At 44.9% G+C, this 12,155-nt stretch overlaps 1 protein-coding gene across 1 annotated transcript in view; it reads right to left on the reverse strand.

Annotated features, from left to right (window-relative positions):
- The window catches only part of Kcnab1 (potassium voltage-gated channel subfamily A member regulatory beta subunit 1), a 279,211-nt gene that overhangs the window by 13,911 nt on the left and 253,145 nt on the right, over positions 1–12,155 (reverse strand). Inside the window, exons 9-11 of the mRNA XM_032898291.1 lie at positions 2,598–2,683; positions 2,060–2,180; positions 873–967 (exon numbers count right to left, since the gene is read on the reverse strand). Coding sequence (XP_032754182.1) covers positions 873–967; positions 2,060–2,180; positions 2,598–2,683 — 302 coding nt within the window. The remainder of the gene's footprint in view (positions 1–872; positions 968–2,059; positions 2,181–2,597; positions 2,684–12,155) is intronic.

Consider the following 12,155-nt stretch of genomic DNA (forward strand, 5'->3'; position numbering starts at 1 on the left):
TTTCTCTTAAGATGACTTTGGCTTGTCTGAATTTTTAAGATTCCTGTATTCTTTCTCCCTAGATACTACAGAGTAATTTGTGATTCTAATGTTGTAAAACATTCTCTCAAGCTTTTAAAACACAGGCATCTTGTTGTTAATAAGGAAAGATGTTCGTAGTGCTCCCCACTGAGGTAACCATCAGGAAGGAGCCTAAGATGGGACTGAGCTATGAGAAGCGAACGTATCCCAAGTATGTGGTACAACCGAACAAAAATGCCATTAGGAAACCTATTGTGTGTACAACGCATGGCTAAAAAAGTAAAATAAAAGCCTCACTGGGCAGAGTGGAGGCTGGTGATGTCATGTTCTGTATCTGTCTCTGAAGCTCCCCCCCCCCCTTTATTTTCCTCTGTCCCCAAAGGCATGTAAGCCAATCTCAAGCTATACCTAGCTCATTTTGTTTACCTCAAATGGGTTAATCCCTTACAGCTTAAGTATTGTTTTCTAAAGAACAGGAAAATTAAATCCTCTTACATAGAAAAGGGATTTTAAATTCTGTCACTTCTAGACAAGGAACAAAATGCCCTGTTAGCAGAAGAATAAGTAAGAGTGTAGGGGACTTGCATCTGCAAGTCAACTAGGTCATTGGACACGGTCTTCCCGTCCCCAGAGACTCTGTGCAGGCCGATTATGAGGAGCTGACTGATGCCTGGCCAGCAGCAGAGACCTCGGCAGGGCTGAGGGGGCCCTGCCAAGGTCACGGCTGGCCAGGGCCACAGTGTGCTCAAGCCGGGAAGCCCTGGGCTGCAGCTCTGCTCCTTCTAGTTCATCTTCTTCCTCCACTCCCACCTTCCCCACACACATCCTTTTCTAGAAGTTGAGGAAAATACCTTAAGTGAAGCTCTAGAACTTTCTGGCACCCCATTTCCATATTTTCCTGAAATAATTCCACAAGCAAGTGGAGACCATGTCATTGCACCAACCCCTGTAGGGAGAAAAAAAAAATCAGCAAGAATACACAATCAGAACCTTGTTTATGCCAAGTAGGACTAAAAGTGAGGGCATATTTAAACAGCTCTGTCAGTCCTGGAGGAAAACTGGCCAGATAAATGAGTTAATACCAGCATCCATCTTTCCATTACAACTTAGGACTTACAAATTGTGCCTCATTCTTTTAGAAACCAATTAAACATGCACTGTCTGTCCCTGGGAATGAGCCGTAAGTGAACCTGGAAATGCGGCTTGTTCATGATCTCTTTGTGGCCAGTTTATTGACCAAGAGATAAGAGCTTTTCCTTGCGAAGGAAGCCGGTACTTCACTTATCCACTCCGTGCCTGGTGCTACCAGGTACCCAGCACAGCCTAGCACAGAGCAAATGCCTGGTCCACGATTGAATCAGTATCAGCTATTGTTGAGCGTGGATTGTTTTTAATCCAGCATTTTCCTATTATTTTTAGTAATCTCTAAAAACTGCTTTGGTATATAAGCCTGAAAAAAAATGTGGCTTATTGATGTTTCTACTATCCAAAGTTCTTGTGTTTATGTTGTTTATATATCCTCACCCCCAGGCACTGCTTTCATACAAACAAATTGTACCTGACTTGCTGTTGTTGAGTTTGTCCTGTCTTACCCAGCCTCGGGCCCAGCACAAGAGACAGACGTGGATATCTATGTGATTGTGAACGCTTTCTCAGCCTGCTCATGGATGTACGTGTAGGCTAGAAGAAGCACTATGCAAACCGAGTTTATCTACTAAATCCTGATTTTGTGCATCTATGCAAATCAAGTTTATTTTTTTGGAGCTGGGGACCAAACCCAGGGCCTTGTGCTTGCTAGGCAAGCGCTCTACCACTGAGCTAAATCCCCAACCCTTGACTCTGTGACTGTTATCCCAGTACTCTGTAGACTCACTGTGGACCCACCTGATCCTGCCACCATCTCTGAGATGCATAGCCCTTGTCATCTCTATCTTGTAGTAATTGGGGACCTTTGGGAAGACATACTCCTAGCACCCCATGTCCCCAGCCGTTGATTGTCATATTGCAAAGAATGATCAGATGTGATTATGAAGATTACCTATTTTATGGTAGAGCTCTGGCAGCTGGACCTCCACCTTCTCTCTCTGGAAAAGATGGTACTCGGCTTGCTCACAGACAGGCGGGATCATGTTGAACTGCCGAGCGACAGAGTAGGCTTCCTAGGGGCAGAGGAAGTGCAGCTAAGTTTATTCTGACCGTCATCTCAGTGGGTTGAATAAGAAGCAAGGAGCTAAGTCAAATCCATGCCAAGTTATGGCCGTAAATACCACCAAGAGAGGCACCAAATGTGGGGAATACTCTATTCGCACATCTCATTAGCTCTGAAATTCTCTCTGCCCTTTTGCCCGCAAAGGACGTGCTGAAACATGGCATTTCCCATGTGCAGATCTGGCCCTTGTGTTCTAAACTGGGCTCCAGCCCTCGCTCACAGCCATCTCCTTAGGGACAGGGCTGATGCTAGAATTCCAGTGGCATGGTCTTGGGAGAAAAGTCTGCAGAAGATGCAGACTTAAACATGGTACCTGAACAATAATGACAAGGTGCCCGGAAACCAGAAAAAATGGACACTAGCTCACCATGATCTCCATCGCGCTCCACCTCGAGGTGCCCCAGTACATTGCCATGCCTTGGTTGATCACGTGCGTCATGGCTCGAACGATTTCTACGGAAGCCCAAAGAGTGTTTCATGAACTCAGCTACTTTACACAGTTGTGTTTCCCCCTCCTCTTTCCAGAATTTAGAATTTTTCTTCCTCCCCCCCATCTTTATTAAATTGGGCATTTCTTATTTACATTTCAAATGTTATTCCCTTTCCCGGTTTCCAGGCCAACATCCCCCTAACTCCTCCCCCTCCCCTTCAGAATTTAGAATTTTAATGTGATCATTTGATTACTATAATTACTCTCTGCCCTGGTGACAACATTCGCCATCAGTGGTTTGGAAGCTTGACAGTTCTCTTAGGTAAACTGACACTCATTTTCAGTTTTCAGAAATATTCAACAGTATTAAACATGTAATGACCATTGCAGGTTCTTCCTTTCCTAGTATAGCATCCCTTGATGGTTCTTGTTCTGACAAACGAAGCTGAGTGGCTGGTTCACAAAGTGAACAGGGAGGGAAGGCATTTGCCATGACTGTAGAAGGTCGTGTCACAGAGGATGAACGAACGGCCTGTCTCTTCTGCATGGTGGATTTGCAGAGCCGTTCCTTTCCCTCAATAGCCATTTAATAGAGATGACTCAATAACTCTAGCAGCAAGATAAACATAGAAAGTGCAGAACAAACAGCTGAGGCCACGGGGGCTCAAAGCCCACTTTGACACACCCTGTCCTTGGCCACTTTGAACCCAACATTGTTCTAGGACACCCATGTAATTGATCTCACCAGGGCCTGCTGGTGGGCCCACCCAGTTTCCACATCTGCCTCTTTTCAGCTTAACATCACATTTCCTCTCCCCAGAGGGTGGAGCTCAGCTAGTCCTCTTGGCACCAGCCAGATGAGACACAGAACTAGGAGGCATGAGGAGTTTCAAGTTCAAGTTAGCAAAACCCTCCAGAGCTTCCACAAAGCAGGTTAACCACACCCCTGGGATGCCAGATTCCTGGACGTATTTCAAAGGTCAAAGTCTTGGGCTGTTTTGTCCCCAGTAATACCTCAAGATTAAATGTCCTTTAGCAGGGAATTCTCAACATAGAACTGGAGTAGATATGTTCTTTTCTCATTTTTCTTTTTTCTCCTTTCCCTGCCTCACATCTTCCTCTCTTCCTTCATGCTTGTTCTTTGAGACAGAGTGCCACTGTGTCACTTGTCTGGATTGGAATTCACCTATGTAGGACAGGCTGTTCTTGAATTTGCAGCAATCCTCCAGTCTCTGACTCCCGAGTGCTATGATTACAGCTGTATGCCACTGTTCCTGGCTTGGAGTAGATGTAGCCTTATTTGTATTTAAGTTGATAGGGGGTAGGATTTGGATCGAGGGAGCCAAGGTTAGGGTCTTACCATCTTCGTTGTTTGGCTTACATGTATTGTTTTAAGGTTTCCTTGGTTGGTTTGTTTTGAATACAGGGAATGTTTTTATTCACTACCGTGTAACAAAGAATTTGGTTTATTAGCTAAACACTTCCTTTTCTTGTGATCATGTATCTTATCAAAGCACCTACCTGTAAGGTTTATTTATCCTTTGTTAAATAAATGTGATAAAAATGTAAGAAACCTTCCCTTCTTCTTTAAAGAGTGTACAAATGGGGTGGTAAAGGTTTCTGGAAATTGGGGCCATTTTTTGCATCTTTGCCCTAAATTAGCCACCTGCATCATTGCAACAAGTTCCTTCCTGTCCCTTCCGGTTTCTCCCCAAGCTGGGAGCTCCTCCAGTCACTGTGCTCTTTAGGTACCTGTTGCTTTGGGAGCTGGACATGCTGAGGTGTGCCAGATGTGTTGGTATCACTGAAGGTGTTCACAGAGAGCAGGATGAATTCAAAGACCGTCTGTTCTCTACAGACAGGGTGAAGAAGACAGAGAGGCCCTGTGGCCAAGCTATGTGACGTTACAGAAGCCTGTACCAGAGCAGTTAAAGCAGAAATTGTGAGTCTTCCAAGACTCATTCATTTACTTGTTGAACACATTTGGTGTAAAATTCCTAGACTTGGGGAGTTTAGGATTCGGTGGCAAGGATGGAGAAATAAAGAAGTGATTATAAGATATGAATATTATAGAAAAACATGAGCAGATCCAGGTAGGAAATGAAAGGGAAGATCTACTGAGTTAGGGCTAGGAATGTCCCACTTCCTGTTATGTATTATGTTGAAGCATTGAAACAAGTTAGCCAGACTAAGCCTGGGAGAATAGCATTGTAGGATGATGGACACATGTGCAGACCCTGCAGGCAGGACAGTGAATTCCAGGGACGGTAGGCAGCAGAAGTCCAGCATGGAAGGGCAGGAGAGAGATAGTGATGACAGAGGACAACGAACCAAACTGTATGGAAAAGGTGACTTGTTTTTAGGCGAGGGAATGAGAGACATCTCATCATTGCAGTTTGCATCTCAGGAGGCCATCCCTGCCTGTGTTGTGAAGAATCAGTGGAAGAGGAAGCCCTGGAGTACAGGCCTCTGGGAACAATCTGTCATGTTGCAAGGGTGGCCTGCAGTTGGCTTTTGGTAATTAAGACTGAGTGTGGTACCTAGCGGGCAAGAAGGAATCAAGGTCTTCTCCCAGATATCTGACTGTTTATAGCGAAGACAGAAATGGTAGAAAACCTTCTTTGTTTGTTAGGAACCGGAGGGGATGTGAAGCTGAAGTGGCCGGATACCTGAGATAATGAGTGGCCGCTGCTGGACACTGGTGTGTGTGGACTGCTGCTTACTGTCTGTGCTAAGTCATAGTAGTGGACGTCTGAAGAGAAAAGGAGAGAGTTTTCCATTGCCAGCATGCAGGCAGAGAGAGGACCCTGTGCAGTCAGCTGACTGACCAGGAGCCAGAGGGGAGGGGCATTTTAGAGCCAAGAACAGAGGGTGCTTCAAGGAGGCCCACAGGGTGGAACACAAGGAACGATCACGTCAGATGCTGCAGAAGTGTCTGCTAGACACACACACACACACACACACACACACACACACACACACACACCACTACATATACACAGACACACACACACACACACACACACACACAGACATACACACACACACAGACACACAAACACATAGACACACAGACACACACAGACACACACACACATACACACACACAGACACAGACACACACACACCACACACAGACACACACACCACACACAGACACAGAAGCACACAGACAGACACAGACACACAGACACACACACACACACACACATACAGACACACACACACAGACACACACACACAGACACACACACAGACACACACACACACACACACACACAGACACACACAGACACACACACACACACACACATAGACACACACACACACACAAACACACACACACACAGACACACACAGACACACACACACACAGACACACACACACACACACACACAGACACACACACACACACACACACACACACACACACAGACACACACAGACACACACACACACACACACACACAGACAGACACACAGACACACACACACATAGAGACACACACACACAGACACACACACACACACACACACACACAGACTACAGAGCACGATGAGAGCCATTTTAGTGTCACTGTGAAAGACCCAGGCTAGGCTGGTGTGACGGAAGAATGGAGGGCAGGCAGGTTTGGAGACAACCTGCACAACTCTTCCACCAGGTTTTCAAAGGAAAGAAGCACAGAAAACACTAATCCAAGGAATGGCAGGAGAGTTATAGTCAAAGATGGAGAGCTGAGAGACTGTCTGGGTACCGCTGGGGATGACCTAGAAGAAGGGTATCCCTGATGAGACCCCATGTGAGACTGGGAAGGGAGGAGAGAGAGGGAGGAGGCAGGTGCTTGGGGCTGGGAACACTCACCAAGGACAAGGCCCAGCTGGGCTTGCGGAGCTCAGTGGGAGACGGGGTCTTGTTTGATGTTATCTTCTCAATGGACCGGGAGGGTGTAAAGGGTGTGGTTGTGAGGTGAGGCAGAGGTGCACAGCCTTTACTTGCTGGCTACGCCTTCTTTCTGTTGTGTGTGGCTCTGAGGAGAGGGCAGGGAGGAAGGGGGGAAGGGGACACTGGGAGTTCTTGTCTGTGGAGGAGGTTATTTTAAAAGAAAATCCCCAGAATTTAGCTAGCAGACAAGAAAGTCACCTTTTTGGTGACTCAGGTGGAATTTTACATGGTTTTGTAGTACTAACTTGTGGACACTAGAGGGCAGCATTGTTGAAAGAAAAAAAATCCTACCACATTTTACTTGTGAATTATGGAAATTCATTTTATTTATCTATTTTGACCTTGATAGAGAAATCTAGGTGTAAGATTTTAAAATAAAAGCGATTTTATTGTTTGCTTATCTATTTATTTGTGTGTGTGTGCTTGTGCCATAGTAGCTGGCGGAGGTCATAGGTCAGTTCTCCCCTTCTACCATGGGCGTCCTGTGGAACGTGCAGTAAGCACCTTTATCTACTGAGCCATCTTGGCAGCTCATGGGATGCATTTAAAGGTGTATAATATCAAAACATTGATTCTTAGTGGAGAAAGGACAGTAGAATGAATATTTAAGGTGCTGCGTTCATACTCTGAGAAAGAACACTCTGGAAATGTGGTAAAGTCTGCCTCCCCAGGACTGATCCTGGCTCTCCCTGTCCAGATGTTTCTAGAAGCCTCGGCCCCTGCTGTTCTCAGCTCTGCCTGTACCTCAACCCCACCCACCATCCCTAAGACCGAGCTCTTAAATACTGCCCATGCAGAATGCTACACTGAAGGTCTAATGTGTTAGTCCTGCTGAGGCCCTGGCGTGAGTATTTTAGAGACTTGGTCTAGTCTATTCTCATACATGGCCTGGGGTAAGACGCCCTTAACTTGTACCTCTGGTCTCGAGGTGCGGCGTCCAGGCAACAGCTGTAGTAGCAGCCAGGAACTTATTACAAATCTAGAGTCCTATCCTAAGACTAATGGACTGCAAAGTCATGTGGCCGAGTGGGTCTGCCCCCTGAGGTTGAGCACCACTCACTCTGTGCTTCCCAAGCAAGCCATCTCAGCGTTGAAGTCCGCCATGCTCCTCTTCCACGTTCTCCCAACCAGTGCTTCATGTTTGCCTTAGTACTTATGTGAGGGGATAGGAAGATGAACACACATGCACACCCATGCACACCCATGCACACCCATGCACTGACATGAATCTGATCATGGAGAATCTGATAGAACTACCTGGTTCTCAATCTCAGCTTCCTTTAATGAGACTTTATGCCCCCTCCCCTCTTCTTCTCATTTTCTTCTTCCCTCCCTTTTCGTTTTCTCCCTCTGTCTCCGAATAGAGTCTATGTAGCTCAGCCTGGACTAGAACTTGCTAGGTAGGTAGCCCAGGCTGGCTTCAAGTTGTAGTCCTCCTGGCTCAGTTTTCTGAGTACATGGATTAATAGATATGCATCTGTAATTACAGATATGTCTGGCTTATGCATGTCTCTCTGTCTGTCTGTCTGTCTGTCTATCTATCTATCTATCTATCTATCTATCTATCTATCTATCTATCTATCTATCTATCTATCTATCTACCTACCTACCTACCTACCTACCTACCTACCTATCATCTATCTAAATGGCCACAAGATTTTGTTAGACCTTCCCAACCATTCTCAGGTTGAAATCAACCTTCTTTAACCTGATGTTTCTCCCTGGGGCTCTGAGGCCTCAGGGAGCTGACCTTAATAAATCCTTCAGGTCAGGCTTGCTCTCCAGGTATCGTACTTCCATCTGTAACACTAAGGGGCCATCTACCCTGCAGAATTTGTTTGCATCTGGTACAGATCCTGTGTGTAGACGATTTGAAGCACCAATGTTAGCTGCCTAGCCAGTGAGTGGAATGTGGCCTCCGTTCCTCCACAAAAGCCTGGCTCCCACAATTTAGTACGTTCTTCTTTCAATGATGTAGTTCATCTGTGTTTAAAATATGCATTTCATGCCAAAGGGATTGGTACAGATACTTGGAGTAAAAAGTTTGGGATGATAAATTTTTAATTTTGGAATCAGACCTCACATAAAGAACACAACTTCCATCGCCTCTTACTGAATAAGAAATAGCCTGGATACCTTGAGAGTTATGGGCAGATCGTATGAACAATAAAGCATGAGGGATAAGGACATAAATGTGTAGCAATTAGTGTTTAGATCAAATGCTGTTACTCAAATGAGTCTGGGCATGAGCCAGAAGTCTGAGAGACTGCACTGCAGTTTCCTTTGACTGGAGGTGAGGAAACAGAGTGGGAGGCCACCGTATTTGGGCAGGACTAGAAGCTTGCTTGCAAAGTGCTGGGAGAAAATCCAAACTTACTGTGCTCAGTACTAATTTTCTGTATATTTCCCAAGCTTTATGTAAATGTGTAATTTATTTTTGTAATGGAAAAAGAAAACTCATCAAGTAGGAGAGGCTCCGTTTAAATACTCTGTGTTTAACTAAATGCTGCCATTTAGAACTATAGTGTTTGAACATTGGCAGTGTTATATGCCTTGAGTTTTATGGTTTCAGAGGTGCTTTTTTTTAAATATTATTTTATTTATTTATATTTCACTGTTGCCCCTCCCCTCCTTCCTGGTCCTCTTTCCCACAGTTCCTCATCCCATTCCTCTTCTCCTTTGTCTCTGAGAGGGTGCTCCACCCCCACCAGGTCTCAAATCTCTCTAGAGGATTAGGTACATCTTCTCCCACTGAGGCCAGCCCAGGTAGTCCTCTGCTGTACATGTGTGTGGGGTGGGGGTTGGGAGGGTTTGGAGCAGCCTCTGTATGCTGTCTGGTTAGTGGCTCAGTTTCTGGGAGCTCACTGGGTTCCAGATTAATTAAGACTGCTGGCCTTCCTGTGGGGTCTCCCCTTCAGCTTCAATTCTTCCCTGAATTCAACCATAGGGGTCCCCGACTTCAGACCAATGGTTGGCTGTGAGTATCTGCATCTGTCTCAGTCAGCTGCTGGTAGGGCCTCTCAGAGGACAGTCATGCTAGGCTCCTGTCTGTAAGCACATCATAGCAGCAGTAATAGTGTCAGGCCTTGGTCCGCCCTCCCCCCCATGAGATCTATCCCAAGTCGGGCCAGTCACTGGACCACCCTTCTTTCAGTCTCTTTTCCATTTTTATCCCCGCAGTTCATTTAGACAGGAGGAATTCTGGGTCAGAAATTTTGACTGTGAGTTGGTAAACCTGTCCCTTCACTTAAGGCTCTGTCTATCTGTTGGAAGCGGACTCTCCAAGTTCCCTCTCCCCAGTGTTTGGTCCTTTTGACTGAGGTCACCCCCACTGAATCCTGGGAGTCTCTCACCTCCTGGGTCTCTGGTACTTTCTGGAGGGTCTCCCCACCTCCCGCCCCTTGAGGCCGCATATTCTCATTAATTCTCCTACCCTCTGGACTTCTCTCCTGTCTTCCCCACCCCCATCCCTGAGCTTGTTCCCCTTTTCCCTTCCCCCTCCCCTCTCCCACCCAGGTCTCTCTCCCTCTGTCAGAAGCACTTCTATAAGAGGCAAGGGTTCAGTTTTTTTTTTTTTTTTCTGAAATTTTCAACTTTTTCTCAGAGTTATACCTGTTTATATATATATATATGCATTATACATTGTAGGCCAAGATGTGTGTCTGAGGGAGACTATGCAAGTGAGGGAGTTTAAAGTCAAAAAACCAAGACGGGGTAATGGGTGAGGAGGAAGGAGAGGATACAGGCAGGAGAACAGGAATCATGAAAGAGGACAGAAAACTCTGTGTTTCTATTTTTAACTGGTCTCAGGACTGTGCTTTATGTGCTGGTTGTGTGAATTTAACTTTTTTATGTATGGAAGTAGCAAGAGTCATTTTGCATTCTAACATAATCCAGCATGAGTTAGTCCTTTGCGGCAGTGGGTGTGGAAGTCAGGGCTTTCTTTTTAATTCCATGGACTATTAGTGGTGTAGGAAGTAGGCCCAAGCAGTCACTGGCTATAGCTGTTCCATCAACCTACTTAGAAAAATGAATTTTAAAACAAGTGTTTTGGGAGAGGGATTTTATAGCCTGTAGTTTCCCTTCCATTTAAAACTACCTTAAGGGGTGACTAGGAGGGGCAATGAACAGAATGTAAAGTGAAAAAGTTAAAAGTAAATTTAAAAAAAATTAAAAAAAATTATTTAACAATATAGACATAGTGTACCTTTAAAAGTCTCACAGTCTTTAAATTTGAGTATCTTAAAGTTTTACTTCTTTAAAAAATATACAAAGTCTTGGGGCTAGAGAAATGGCTCAGTGGTTAAAACCACTTGTTGCTCTTGTAGAAGACCCAGGTTCAGATCCCACCACTCATGTGGCAACTCCCAACTGTCGTTACTCTAGTCGTAGAGAGTCTGACGTCCTCCTCTGGCCTCTTCGGTTACCCCTCCCATAGATTAAAAAAAAACTACCTTAAATCATTATATTAAAGTGTTAATGCAAATGTAAGTAGTATTGCTATAAATAAAATAAAGTATGATTTTAAAGAAAAGAGGCAAGGCTTAGGGAGAGACTGACCCTTGCAGATATGGAAGAACTAGGTTTCATTAGAGTTGTTAGGAACACGGACAGAAAATGGAAATCTAGAACTGGACACAGTTTTAATTTTGAACCAGTTGTTTTATTTCTCTGTTTTCTTGTTAAACTCCAGAAGCCAATGCTTGTGGTTTCCTTGCAGCCTGAGATTTCTCTTTGGATTTGTATGAGTTTGTCATCTTCTGGACTGCACAGATGCCTCTGCCCCTCAGCTCACAGCTTGGAACGAGAAGGCTGGCCTTTCTCACAGGATTGGAACCTGCTCAGAAGTAGAGCAAGGTGCGCCCAGCACCGGCCCCAACTATCAACGTAAGAGCTGTTGGTTGACCTAGGCGAATCTGACTCCGCCTTACAGGCACACACAGGATTCAGGAGACCCTGATAACCTTGGCCTCCTGTCTAGACCTTACCTCGGTGTAGAACAGACTGATAATAATTAAGCGGTGTGTAATCTTTGTAATGACTATTTAAGTCGGTAATATTTTACCCTCATCTTACCAATGCAGAACCAGGGATGCAGAAAAGCAAAGTCACTTTGGCAGGGTTCCAGTGTGCAGCCTTGATGTTCTGGAGGGGTGTGTGTGTGTGTGTGTGTGTGTGTGTGTGTGTGTCTATATAAACACATGTATATATGGCCTTGACATGGCAAAATTCATTTATGACCCATATATACCTCATATACATAGATAAAGGTAATTTCTATTATATGTATGCTTGTTTATTTGTTTGTTTGTTTATTTATTTACTTATTTATTTATAGAGACAGGGTTCTTTATGTAGTTCTGGATGTCCTGACACTCCCTCTGTAAACCAGACTGACCTCCCATTCAGAAATCTACCTGTCTCTGCCTACTGTGTGCGGGGATTGAAAGTGTGCACCACCACACCTGGTTTACTTTATATAAAACCATATATATATATATATATATATATATACACACACACACACTTTATATGTTAGTGTTTGAAGTGT

Source organism: Rattus rattus, chromosome 3 (genome assembly GCF_011064425.1).
Source record: "Rattus rattus isolate New Zealand chromosome 3, Rrattus_CSIRO_v1, whole genome shotgun sequence".
Lineage (NCBI taxonomy): Eukaryota > Metazoa > Chordata > Mammalia > Rodentia > Muridae > Rattus > Rattus rattus.